The sequence below is a fragment of the Felis catus genome, chromosome B4, assembly GCF_018350175.1.
Source record: "Felis catus isolate Fca126 chromosome B4, F.catus_Fca126_mat1.0, whole genome shotgun sequence".
In the NCBI taxonomy this organism is placed as follows: Eukaryota; Metazoa; Chordata; class Mammalia; order Carnivora; family Felidae; genus Felis; species Felis catus.
The window spans coordinates 135245869-135260116 of NC_058374.1; the positions used below are offsets into that span (position 1 = coordinate 135245869).

The window sequence follows — 14248 nt, forward strand, 5'->3', positions numbered from 1 at the left end:
CAGAGCCTGGAAAGGCACAGGCGTCTCAGAAAGTGGGGCCAGCAACCAGGTCGTTGGCTCAAAATTTTAAGAGGAGTTAAGGTCTCTAACCCAACCCAACTCAAGCAGTCAATGGTCCACCTCCCAGAAGGATATTTGGAAAAGAGAAGTTTCTTGAGAGTATCAGAAATAAAGATAAATAAATCTTTATTTAGAGCTGAAGAGAGTGTGGAGAAATTAGAACAAAAAGGCAGAGAGAGAGAGAGAAAGAGAGAGAACCCAGTAGAGAAAAGGCAAAGCCAGAGGATTAACTCAGGAGGTACAATACCTAACTGACAGGATTCTGGAAAGAACAGAGAAAAGAGAAGGAAGGAAAGTATCCAAGAAACAACACACAACGAATTTCCTCAACTGGAAGGCAGGAGTTTACAGTCAGCAAGGGCTGACACAGTGGGTGAAGAGACCCACCCCAAGGGCAACTGAGAGGATCCTCAAACCTTCCAGAGGAGGAAGGCAGCACACACACTAAAGACTGAATCATAACAGCTCCTGTCCCTCAACTGCAGCACTAGAAGCTAGAGGACAAGTCAGGAGTCAGGACTTGAAGGCAGTGAGAGAAAATTATTCCAAATCTAGAATTCTATACCCAGCCAAACCTCGATTAAGCAAGAGGATGAGATAAAGACATGTTTTTGCATAAGACAAGATCTCAGAGTATTTACCTCCCACCACCCTTCTCAGCAAACTCCTAAGGGATGATGATGATGTCCCGTGCGAGCTGAGGGCGCAGGCTAAGAAAGGCGAAGACATGGGGTTGAGGAAACAGCGTTCACTGGAGGAAAGAAGTGAGTGATAATGATGACGAATGCCCCAGGACAACAGTTACCAAACAGTCCTAAACAGTAAATACCCTGACTGTCAGGTTTGGGTCAGGGAGATGTGGTCCAAGGAAAGCCATAAAAACATGAATTAATAATTCTAGAGAAATGGAAGAGTTTTAGAAGAAAGGAAATATAACCGTGGTATACTTCATAAGCGTTACAGAGTCAGATGTTGAAAAACGGGGGAAAAGGATCCGTGAATAACACAGATAGGGGTAAAAGCTTATTGTTTAGAAACAGGAAACTGGCAGAGGAGTGGGCGGTCGGGTTCGAGGAGGGGTGTGTTCTGGTAAGCGGTGCCACACCGACGTGACTTTGTAACCCAGGGACCCTTCTTACCGATAAAACAGACGTTAAACAAATCTTCCAAATTACTTCATTTTCTGTCCATCGTTTGAGCCTAGGGGCTTTAATCTGGAGGAATTACCATGCGATACAGAACAACAGGGCTGGAACAAGCGAAGGCGGAAGGAACCGTGCAGAAGGGACAGAAAGAGCAAGCTGGGAAGGGGCTTTGCACTCACCATCTCTCTGGCTATTTCCAGCGCCTCCTGCAGGCCATAGAGCCTGCCGCACACCAGGTAGATTCCGTTGGCCCAGAGAATACAACCCTCATGGACCCAAAATTCATTGCTGTCAAGAGGTAGTTCAGGGATTTGTAACTCCAGCTCGGGGCCACCTTCGGAAGTGGTGGGCACGGAGGGCTTTGAGTCCAAAACGGTCTTTTCGCCGCCGCCCTCGGTGGTTGCTTTCTTACAAGGGAGCCCCCTGGACAGGGACCGAGGGCCCCCGCCACAGTCTTCCGAGCGGTGTCGCCGCTTAAACCTGGGGTGGGCGGCCAGGCTCCTCTGCTCCTTCTGCTGCTGCTCTTCCTCCTCCTCAGTGTCCGTCTTGGAGCCGTTGGACGCGCTTTTGTGCCGTACCTTAACCTTGCTCTGCATTTCCGTGGCCCTCTTGGGCGGCGGATTCTTCGGGAGAGTGGCTGCATAATCTTGGGGATAAAAGGGTCCAAAGAGGTCGCCCATGTTCCGGTAACTGGCCCACTTGCCACACAGACAGCAAACCAGGTGCCCCATAACAGAAGACTCTGTCACGACGGGGCCCTGCAGCATGAAGGACGAAGCCGGGAGCACCTTGCTTTCAGTGCTGCTGGGCGGCGGGGTCAGAGACCTCTGACCCTTCCGACCCCTCACCAATTTGGTCTGTTCTTCTTCTTCAGCATTGATGATTGTACACACGGCTCCAAGTTCACACTTATTTACTACATGGATATAAGGGAAAAAAGACTTGTTCTTGGCGTCGGTTTTATCCAGTGGCTGGGTGGCATACTTTAGTTTGATCTCAGGTTCTTGGGGTTCCACGATGGGAACCGCCTGTTTGGTTTTCCGCTTCCTTGGCTGGGCCCCAGGCTTCCTTCTCTCCCGCCTTTGCCTCTGCTTTTTTGGCTTTGGCTCTCCATCTGCAGAAGCTTCTGGTATCTGAGGGGGCTGAGGGGGTGGAGGTGGTGGCTGCTGTTTCTTCTGCTTGTTCACACTACCGATGGGTCTCCCCTTCTTCTTTCCTGACGGGAAGTACCCCTTCGGGGGGAAACCCTCTTGTTTGGGGGAAATCGTCACCGTATCGCTCTCCTTGTCTTCAGCCTTGGGGTTTGCCTCAGGGGCCGACACGCCCGCTGGAGGTACATTCTTTGCGTCAGAAAAGATTAAAGGCGCAGTCCCACCAAGGGAACCGTCTGGTCTCCCCTGGTTACTCCCAGGCTTCTGTGAGGTGGTGGACGTCATGGTGCCAGGGGGTTCCTTTCCAGCGGTGACCGTGTCTGGGTGTGTTTCGGTCTTCACTTTGTCGTCCCCACTGCCACGCCACTCCTCGGAAGACCTCGCCAGGGGCTTTTCTACGTTCAAGTCCTGGCTTGTGGGACAGACTAGGTCAGATACCAGCTCACCTTTTCTCTTCTCCATCTCAGCGTCCGGAACAGCCACACTCCCACCTTCGGGAGGGCCACTCTTCAAAGACAGTATGTCATCGAGAGTAACCGTGTCTCCCCCAGCCTCCGCGCTGTTCGAGGATGCACTCCTCCTAATATTCGGGGACGTGATCTTCTGAACTATAGCCTCCAGTTTCAACCCCCGTCCTTTCCGAGGGGGCAGTATTTTGGTCTTAGCAGGGCTCGTGAGGGTGACGGCAGGGCAGTTCCTACTATCTGGACTCGGAAGGTCCTTGGAGGATTCTCTCTTAGGGACAGACTTGACATCCTGACTGTGAGAAAGATGCGCATAGGAATTGAATGCTCGATCGGCGCCTTCTTTTGGTGGGTGAAGGAGGCGCCCTTTATCTTCGGTGTTACTGTTTTTCACATCTTGTGACTGCCTCTTGCTGGGGATGGGAGAGATAAAGGAACGCACCCGCCTCCGCATGATTAAGGGGTTTTGAGAAGAATGATCCTCTTGGCCTGGAAGCCTGAGCATAACATTGCCGGGTTTGGATGACTGTGCGGTCTCGGCGAGCCCGTGCCCATCGGCCTCATGGGGGGGTCCGTACCTTTTCTGATTGGACATTCCCGGAGGGCCGCTGCTTTTGGCTGGAGAAGTCTGTCGGGAAAGATCCCAACAAGATTCTTGTTGTAGCTTCTGGGAGCCATGCTTCAATTCAATGCCTTTGTTAGACAGACCGTCACTAGACATGAGGCAGCGCCCGCCTTCCTGAGCGCTGGGGTCGTGGTAAGTCCCCATTGGTGGGCCATACATCATACCGTCTTTGTCGTTTTTCAGGGGGCTCCGCACCCTGTCGAGAAACTGCTGCTGCCTCGGGCTCTTCCGTGGTCCCTCCTGCCTGTGCTGTGCCGCAGAGATTACTCCCTGAGCAGAGCTGCTGCTCCAGTCTTTGTATTCCTCTTGTTGCTGTTGGTACATCTGTCTCTTATAATGGAGCTGAGAATTCAAGCCTGCGTTGGGGTCCCCATAAGCATGAGCCCGCGTATTTGTGTGGTAAGCGGAGGCCAGGCTTTCTGAGTTGGGAGAGAAGGGAGCGTGTAAAGAAGTCCGGTTGGCCCTCTCCGAGAAGGTCATGTGTGGGTTCATGTGATGAGGGTCTCCCCCTGGGCCTCTGCTCCTCCCAGGAGACATCTTCAGTTTTTCTGAGAAGTCATGATATTGCGAAGGGGACCGACCCCTCATGCCCTCCCGACCACCGACTCTGCCAGGGACCCGCCGCATTGGCGCGGGTCTGCTGTCCTGTGGGCCATAGTCTGAGATGGAATCGTGGGCTGCTCCAGGGCTGGCATTGCCGCGGTAAGACTCGTGCTTGATGCTAGCAGGATGGCAGTGGTCTCCGGATTTCTTGTTGTTGAAACTAGCTTGAGATTTGGGTGGTTCAAAGTCTTCTTCTTTTATCTGCCCGCTCTGGGATTTCAGCTTTGTTTCCATGGATACCAACCCACCCGGAAGAATGACCGACTGACTTAAACTTGGATTGAGCCGTTCACTCCTTGCAAGTCTGGCGTCAGCACCCATGTGTCCCAGTGAGTGAGCCCCCGGGTCCCTGACAATCTGTCTTAGTGGAGAAATATCACAGATCACTGATCTTCTTTCAGAGAGGGAACCCCCGGGCTCATGAGCCGATGACTGGGGCTCTATTTCAAACTTTCTGGGAATCGGATAGTCAGCCAAATTGATCTGTTTCATCTCAGGAGCCGTGCCGCTTGACTTCCTCTCCCAGGGGCCCCAGTGTGGGTTTTCTAGTAGGGACCCAATGCTTTTGTTCAAAAGGCCCCTGCTAGCCAATTCATTGGTTTGACTGACCAAGACGTTAGGCCTCGTGGCTCCTTCCAGGCCACCAGCCATGCCCTGATGCTCCTGAGTGCTCCTAGAATATCTCCTGTCAGGGTGGTGGTGGTAGCCCTGAAGCACTTCCTGCAGGAGGCTAGGGAACTTCTCATTTCTACCCTTTCGCTCCCCGTGGCCAGTGAAATCACCCTTATCTTGTCCCGTAGGATACTGAGGAAAGCTACTGACGTTTCTTGGCACGGCCGACCCGAAACTATCTTTGTAACTATAGCGCAGGCTTCCAGGAGATTTGCTGGGCTCACTTCTGCCTATAAAACCAGGGCCCACCGTGGAGTGCCCGCTCTGGCCATTTCCCTCTCCATTGTGGTTCGAGTTATTATCTCCATTCTTGTTTCCTTTGCTCCCTCCCCCCGGGGGCTCTGGCTGTGGAACTGATGGGTGACTGGTCTCCTTTGCCCCACCAGTGCTGGGTGGCCTTTGAGTGACTGCAGGATCATCCTCTTGGGAGCTTTTATCTTGCCCACCAGGCTTTTCTACCCGACTTGTCATAGCTTCCCGGGAGACAATCACCCCAACCGTCTTCTCATTGACTTTTGGGTTGCCCTCGGATGACAACGGTGTGTCCTTAGCGCCTGGCGAGGCAGCCTCTTCTCCGGCTGCAGGACTGGCATTGAGTCTGGGGGCTTCGTTCTGAGTGCCTTGCGCTGGTGAGGAGCCAGCTTTCTCGGAGGCTCCGCCCTTGTAGGTGGTGTCGGAGCTGGTGCTCTGGCCACTTAACTGCCTCACACGCTCGCCTTGATCCTCAGAGCTGCTGGAGCAGCCTCCGTCCAGCGACTCTGCCATGGGGGACTTCAGTTGTTCTTCAGGCTGTGAGGAGCCTTCGGAGTTTGTGCAGCTGTCTGCTTTCTTAGAAGACGAGGAGGGCCTCTTGGAGGTCTTCTTCTGAGGTGTCAGGGCATCAGAAAGTAGCATGTGCTGAACGGTATTAGGAAGATTGGCCACTTGAGTACTCAGGGCGCTCAAACTACTCAGCCCAGGATCTGTCAGTCGCTTTTCTGGCACTCCTTCTAGTCCAAACCCTTTGAAGCCTGCAGCATGAGAATTAGGGCTGGGCATCATTGAGGGGGTCGGGCTGAGCTGGGGCATTAACTGTAAAATTCTGTTTCTGGAACCCATGGGCACACTGCCTTGCCCGCACTGGAGGCTCTCCCCACTCTGCATCAGAGGAGACGGGGTGGAGCTACAGCTCGGAGACTGAACCACCGAGGCCGCGGGGGAGGGGTTCGAGATGGGGCTGAAGTTCTGGTGGAACTGCATGGGGGACCTCACAGGAACCTCGGGCTGGCTATACTGGCCCACCTGGCCCTGCAGGGGCAGCTTGGTGGCAGCGTTGGCGTACTGCATCACATGCTGAGGGGGGTGCTGCTGCGCCTGCTGCGCCTGCTGCTGCGGCTGCTGCTGTGGCTGCTGCGTCCCTGGTGGAATCTTTGCCTGTTCAAAATTCTTCATAGATTGAGGCTGATAGCTATAATTTGATTGTGTCCCATAGGCCTGTGCATTAGAACCCACGCCGTGTCCTTCATACTGGGATCCAGCGTTCACGCTGTAACCGCCGTCGTAGCTCTGTCCCGACTGGCTGAAACGCTGTGGCGAAGGGAAGGAGGAGGAGGAGGAGGCGGCAGAAGACTGGTAGTGTTGGCCGAACTGACCCACTCGGAGCTGGTACCCGGCAGCAGAGGACGGCAGAGCCGAGGGCCGCTGCATCGGCTGCAGATGGGACGAACCGGACGCCGGCTGGCCAGTGGCTTGCGGCAGAGGCTGATGGGACTGGTAAAGCTGTTGTCTCAACTGCTGTACCTGCTGCTGCTGCTGCTGCTGCTGCTGCTGGCTGGAGGCCTGCTGCTGGTACTGAGCGCTCCCTGGAGAGAAGGGCCCCGTGTAATCCTGCTGATAATGAGACACACCACCAAGGGCAGAGTGCTGTGCTTGAAACTGGCCCACGTGACCCTCGCTCCCATACTGATTGCCAAAGCTGCTCCCCTGGGGGGGTCCGTAGCTCTGCACAGGCCCCGAAGGCCTTCGCTGAGGCGGCTGCGGGGTTCCCGACGTCACGGGGTCTTTGCTGCCCGCCATGTAGTAAAAGTCTCCAGCCTCCTTCCTGAAACCCTGGTAGCCCTGGTGGCCAGAGGTTTCGCTAGCCATCGCTGCCGCAGCCGCCGTTCCTCGTCGCCCACCGCCGCCGCCGCCGCCGCTGCCACCACTGCCGCCACCTGCACCCCCAAAATTCTGGAACATCTGGGCCTGACGAGGGCTGAACTCTTCTATCCGGGATGAGCCGTGTACCTCCTGCGGGTAGCTCTGTTGGTCTCCGTGGTAACTGCTTTGCTCCCGGAAGGACTGCATACTGTTCAGCAGCACGGCAGCAGGCCAACAGCCCTCCTGGAAATGGAAGAGGAGACAGGAAAATATCAGACACGCATCTCCTCCGCACAAAGAAAATCAAGTCTAGATGATGGAGGGGATACAATCATTCAGACGCCCAGATGAAGGGGACTGGGCTGAATCTCATCTCCTTTGATTTCTTATCCTATCCCTTTCTGAAAATGCAAATAAGTGGGGAAATGGCCTCAGGAGTGAGGCAGAAGCCTGTGGCAGCATGAAAAGAAACAGTCTGGGTAAATACAAATTTAATACAGAAAAAAACCTCGTAATTAAATAAATGAGCCCCCAACATTCTATCGGGCTAAAATATGGGGCTGTGCTATTACTATTAAAAAAAAAAAAAAAACACAGCAATTTTTAAGTAAGTCTTCCAGTTACAGTGGGGGAGTATGAGGAAAAAAACACTTTCATTTATTTGCTTTCGTTATTATTTGTCTGATCGCTGAACTGAGTCTCAAATAATGATGAGGCAGTCACTCCCCTGGCTGTCCCACCCTCCCCAACTTTGAGCAACAGAACTCAGTCTCATGTCCAAATGCATGCTATTGCAGGTTTCCTGTAATTACTGACTGGTGACCCCAGGACACTCAACTCTGATCAGTGTATGGATCCCCTGATTGCTGCAGTCATTCCTCACAAACTTAGGGCTTAACCTCTTTCTTGACAAGCAATTGTGTGCAAGGCACTCCTCCTTTCAGCCATCTGTCCTTAACTCCCAGAGACAAAGGACTAGGCAGCATAAGCCAAAGCAGCAGTGACTTTTCTTCCAGATTCTTTTTGTAGGTCTGCAAGAAGTTCCAGCACCTCTAACACCCACACAGATTTTTATTTGCCAATCTAGTATTCACAGAGTTATAACTGGCCATTACTGTGAAGTAGGAAATTGAAACAGTCACTTTGGAAGACAGTACAAAATATAGAGGAAAATAAAAATTCATCAGCTAGGACCTAGACTCTTCTCAAAGTCATCCGATTGGGTCAACAGCTTGCATTACCTTTGCTGATGTAATTAGCATGCAATGTACTACTCTTCTTAGTCAATCAAGAGACGATCTTATTTTTTTGCCTTTTGCCTGGGCCTGTCTACTTCTCAGGGTTAGCTGAGTAAAACAAGGTCAAAGAGCTCCAAAACTCTTTAAAATCAGTTACTTAAAGAAGTTGTGAGGGGCACCTGGGTGGCTCAGTCAGTTAAGCGTCCGACTGGCTCAGGTCATTTGTGGGTCTGAGCCCTGCGTCGGGCTCTGTGCTGACAGCTCGGAGCCTGGAGGCTGCTTCAGATTCAGTGTCTCCCTCTCTACCCCTTCCCTGATCGTGTTCTGTCTGTCTCTCTCTCAGAAATAAACATTTTTTTTTAATTAAAAAAAGTTGTGAAACACATCTAAGTTAGGGTAAGTGAGGGCAAAGTTTTCTTACAATGGCTTATTAAGCTAGTTTCTTCTTAGTTCCTGCTCAGGGAGCTGACAATAATGCTGCTAGCAGGTAAGTCAGCAATCCTTTTCAAAGTTAAGCTGGAGTTCACATCTCCAAGCCCTACGCGGGGGGGGGGGGGGGGGGGGGGGGGGGGGGCCTCAACTCACCATCTCATTCAAGTGAAGCTGCTCTGGGGGGGGGTCCCTGTCTCCACCCCATTAACTCTCTGACCTCCTCCCCTGCCACTCTCTGCTCTGGTCCTGTGGTATCCTGCTTTGGGGACCATCAAAGGCATTTTTACAGAGGAATTTTGCTCTGCCTGCGATGCGCTTCCCCTGTAGACGCATGGCTTGCGCCTCTTAACTTCCTTCCAGTCTCTGGGCAAAGGCCAACTGACCGGTAAGGCCTTCCCTGGACATCCTATTAAGAACAGCTAACTCCACAGCCGAGGCTGGGCTTTCCCGATCTCCCTCCCCAGCACTTATTTCCCAACAGACACAGATGTGCTACTTGGGTACTAGTCATCTCTCCCACCCACTAGAATGTAAACCTCCTAAAGGGCAGACTTGTCCCTTGCTGTAATCTTCATGTCATTAAAGAGCACACGGCAGGCGTTCCGTGAACCAGTAAACGGTAGAAGAACTAGGCTTTAGAGAACTAGGCTAGAACGTACCTCCTCAGAGGTGGTAGCGTGGCGGGGAGATGAGAGAGGGGCAGGATGAGAAAATAGAACGTGATCAATCTAAAAGCAGAGCTGGAGGGTGCCGAACACCCTGCAATCCTGTAAAATCCTCCAGGCCCAGTCCCAAGGGGGGAACACCCAACTTGAGTCCACAAGAGAGCCGTGAGGAGGCTTTGGAGAGTAAACATGGGTCAGAGCTGAAGATGGTCAGTAACTCCAAACTCAGAAAGCTGGCCCACTTCTTCCCGAAATATCTTAAGTCTAAAATAGCTAGACGAGTGTCTACTACTTTGATATTAAGCTTGATTATATAATCACATGACCCAAAGTCATCTTTAAACATTCAAGTACAAATAATCTCAGAATCTAAAGGAAACCGCTTCTCATCATCTTCAAACTCCTGCAACAGACTGCTCTTTTCTGTGTTCCTGTGAATCTGCTGCTGGGCAACAGACAATAGCTTACTGTAGTGTTCGCTACAGTACCAGCCCCTCACATGCACCGTCACTAACCCTCACAGCACGGACACCCTCATTTTACAGATGAGGACACCAAAGCACAGAGCTCACAAGGCTCCTGAGCAGCAGGTCCCCTCGGGCCACGCTCCTAATATTACACTACCCCAAGGATCCGTGATGCAGCCAGTGACAGGTGCCATCTGTCCTGTCAGAGATCACACATTCCAGTGTGTCCCTTCTCTGCCTCCCTCTCACAAGGACCTCTCCCATTATTTCCAGCACCGCCGAAAACATTCTGTCCACACAGGTATTTCTCCTGTTTGTGATTGTGCCTCCACCCTGGCTCTCAATGCCAGTGGCCTTCTCCAAACAATCGAAGGTGGCTGAGATGGGTTCCACTGAACAAAAAGACTAAATCTGGTAGGTTAATGAAAAGTTCTCTCAAGAGATACTCTCTCCACAAATAAATATTTTACATGCTGTTTAATTAATCCTTCTGTAAATAAAATCAGGCTTCTGAAAATCTACATGTCACTTGCTCCAAAGTTTTCCTTAGCAGGAGCTCCTAAGAGCTGAAGACCAGCTTAACGCTGGCCAGTCCCGCCCACCGCAGGCCAGTGGGTCCCTGAGAAAACCCTATCTCCAGAGGGAAAGAGATTTGGGTACAATTCCTCAGAGGCCTTTCTCAGCCCTTCCCTGGAGCTTCCCTGTCCTGTGGGATGCCCTCCTCCTCCCTATCGTTGTAGTTCTGGTTTATGAACCAGATGAAAAAAAAAAAAATTCCCAGCCAAATACCTCCTGCAGGGTACCAGTCAAGCTAAACATTCTTAATATGTATGAAGTATCCGGTCCATAAGAAAGTGAACGCAAGTTCCTCTGTTTTGGGAGTTCCAAGTAAAACAAGAAGAAAACCAAGTATACCAGCAACTAAAAATGTCAGCCAGAGGGGCTCCTGGGTGGCTCAGTCAGTTAAACGGCTGACTCTTGATTGCGGCTCAGGTCATGATCCCACGGTTTGTGAGTTCAAGCCCCACGTTGGGCTCTGAACTGACAGTGTAGAGCCTGCTTGGGATTCTGTCTCTCTCCCTCTCTCTCTCTGCTCCTCCCCCGCTTGTTCTTTCTCTCTCTCAAAATAAACAAACTTAAAAAAAATGTCAGCCAGAATATTTGTAACTTTAGTATCAGCCATATAAAATAAGCTAACAGAGATCTTTCAGATGGTATCTGAAAGATACCATCCCATCATTTTAAAAATGCAAATACAGTTTTGAACATCATGATTAATACTGACAAATGCCTGAATTTCCTCGTTTGAATGAATACAGATGTGGTTAGAGAAAAACTGACACTCCAAAGGAAGCCAGTCACCCATGAGGAATTTGCAGACGCGCTCTGAAAAGAGGTTTGCCAATGCACCTCCCTCCCCAACTCTCCCTTTCCCTGACCTCCCCTTGTCTGCTTTTCTCCTATTTTCTAGCTTTCTGAATGGGTTCAGCGGGCCGTGGAGTGGCACTAGTGAGGTCCCAAACTCAGTGCCCTCACGTTCACAGCCCAGAGCCTGCATGCCGACCTCCGCCGCAAGCACCGCTTCTGCCTGTGGCCCGCCCTCCGGCCTGTCGCAGGGCCACGAATTGCCACCTCACAGAAAAGAGCCGTGGCTTGTTTTGTCCTCCTTTCCTTGCACGTGCATCACCCCGCTCCCCAATCCAGTCTTCCCCACAAAAGCCTCCAAACTGCCTTCAACACCGTCTCCTCGGAGGTCTCTCCAGGCACCTGCTTCCTTTCTCAGTTCTGGCTTAACCACTGTGTTTCTGCCCCTTCTCCTCCCTTGCCTTGAACAACTGCCTCAGTTCTCAGGACAAAATCACCACCTATGCTTCTAGTTATGGCCCCTGCCCGGTGGACCATTCTGTTTGCCCTGCAGCCTCCCTCCTCACCCATCTCCCCCCTACTCCAGGCCCGGAGAGGAGGCAGAGTAGGGACCCGAAGAGGTTCCGGTGCCCCCTCTGGCTTCTGGCCCAGTCTGGCTGGGACGAGGCAGGAAGAGAGTGAGGAGGGGGGATCTGTTCTCCGGGTTCCCACCCTGCAGTCACTGAGGCTGGCTGAGACGGTGCGCCAATGGCCACGCTCCATTTGGGCAACCTAAACGGCCACTTTCTCCAGGCCTCAGGAACTGCTTCCTCTTCTTGCCTTTCAGGCCTGGGAGAGTAACAACTCCTGCTATTGCTGGCCCAGAGACTCCACTTTCTCCACTGGTGTCCCCAACCCTGCTCATTCACTGTGAACAGTCCCAATCCTGCACTGTGGTCAATTCCGTGTCATGATGACTCTCTTCTAAGCCCTCCTCTGTAGATCAGAAGCTGGGAGCTACTTTCCATAACCCCCTTTCCAGCATGGTCGCAAAGAGAAGCACAAGACAGATTTGGAAGACAGAAGAGAAAGCAGTGATCGCTACCCCAGAGGAAGTGGTGACAACAGACACAGGTGCATAGCGGCTTCCCTGTGAGCTCATGAGAACCACTCACTGAGGTACCTCGGCTCTAGATGGGCAAGAGCAGCATCTCTGACCTTCTCAACCCCAGCTGTTCTGCCGGCAGTAGGATAAACCTCAATTCTTCTGTCAAAACTCTTCAGGAGCACCTGGGTGGCTCAGGCAGTTTCAGGTCACAATCTCATGGTTTGTGAGTTCGAGCCCCACGTGGGGGGGTCTGTGCCGACCCAGCTCAGAGTCTGGAGGCTGCTTTGGATCTGTGTCTCCCTCTCTCTCTCTGCCCCTCCCCCATTCACACTCTGTCTCTGTCCCTCAAAAATAAATAAAAATTAAACACACACACACACACACACACACACACACACACACACACTCTTCATACCTGGAACAGAAAAGCTTCCTCTCTCCTGAATGATACAATTAAATGCTCCTCAAATTACCCAGTTTGAGTATGCCATCTGTTTCCTGCAGGACCCTGACTAATATAGTTCTTCTCTTATTCCTAGGATTTCAGAGTAGATTATTATCACTTGGGGAGTGAGAGACTTCTATTTCATGCAATATGGCATACCAGAGGAACTAAGAAATCTCCTCTCAACAAAACACCTAGAAATGTCAGAGAAAATGCACAGCCAAGCTGCAAATAAGATATGTCCAGGGTTCAAAATTGGATGGAATACCAAAAGCAGAGTGGCAAGCAGGTGCTAGGCTCTGACTGCCAGGGATGGGGTAGGAAGGCGTTTGCAGCATTTATCAACCGCACCGCCACAGTTCTGATGACCATGTGGGGGTAGAAGACAAGGCCTCCAGTGGCGGGGGGGTGGGGAAGAATAGTCACTTCTGCATGTAAAGACTCTGGGCAGCGTGACTTGTGGCTAAAATAATTTCTCTAAAGATGACAAAATAGATTTATTCTTAGGCCGTCACCAACTCATATTTTCAATGACAAAAACGTTCTTTCCTCAATGGACCCAACTTCCCATCCTCCAGGAAAACCACAATCAGCTCTCAACTACCCTAAGCAAGAAGCTTTAGAATAACCCCAAACTCAACTCTTCCTTTAACCCTTTGTATTTAAGATGTCACCTAATCCTGCCACTTCTCCATTTCCTGTGTTTGTCCTTTACCTCTCCAGCCTTGTCACTGGCGCTTTCGCCTTTCTTGACGGACAAGAACACGTCCAGAAGTTCTCTTTCCCAGCACCCATCACCCGGAACAGCTTTGCTTCACCAACGTCTTGACGGTGTTCCCCTCCCCACATGCCCTGAAGCCCTCTGATGTCTTCCCAACTGCATTTCTGCTCCTCTCCACCCAAACAAACCTGCTCAGTCCCGTCTAGGCCACCACATGCTCTTCCTTTTCTGAAGCATCCCTAGGTCCAAAAATTCCTTCCTCCTTTGTCAGTCACATGGCTCTCAGAACCTAAAGAACTCCTGAAACGTGATCTTCTCTACAATTCTTCCTTAAAACAGAGAATTTGCTGGCTTTTCTCTGCTTTGTAACAACAAACACAGTGGAGTACGCTTGCCCTTAACCACTATCCGAGGCACGTGCTATTGATGTAATAACTACCATTTATTCTACGTGTCATACACTGTATGTTTTACATCCATTTCAATTTACTGATGAGGAAACAAAAACAAATTATGTAATTTGCCAAAAGTCACCCTTCTAGGATAAGTTGGAGCTGATATTCTATAACTCAGTTCCAAAGTCCATGATCTTTCTGGCATTCCATCACAAATTCTGTAAGGAGCACCCAAGTCCAGGTTTTTAAAAGTCCTGACCAACTTTTGTGTCAGATTTATAATACCTGCAGCAATCTCCTATTTACTGCACGTCTAATACAAGTCCTGCACTGCACCAGGCGTTTTACGTAAATGTTAATGTATTTTCATCCTCACCATGCTCTAAGAAGTATTAGTGCTCCTTTTTGTAAACTGAGGCTCAGAAAAGTTCAACAAGCAAAACATTCATAGTAAACAGAGGTGAGATACGGAATGGCCACTCCCCAAACCCCATTGTACTTCTGGCAGAAGCCTGCCTTGAACCAGGAGCAAGACACTCACAAACCAGGAAGCATTTTAAAATTTGTTTATTTTTATCTTGACAGAGAGAGAGAG

The 14248-nt window shown here is 51.0% G+C and overlaps 1 protein-coding gene across 7 annotated transcripts in view; it reads right to left on the minus strand.

The window, feature by feature from the left end:
• The window catches only part of TCF20 (transcription factor 20), a 111390-nt gene that overhangs the window by 47842 nt on the left and 49300 nt on the right, over positions 1-14248 (minus strand). For all 7 annotated transcript variants that reach the window (XM_023257551.2, XM_045062460.1, XM_019835666.2 and 4 more), the window contains exon 2: positions 1385-7081. In XM_023257551.2, coding sequence (XP_023113319.1) covers positions 1385-7081 — 5697 coding nt within the window. The remainder of the gene's footprint in view (positions 1-1384; positions 7082-14248) is intronic.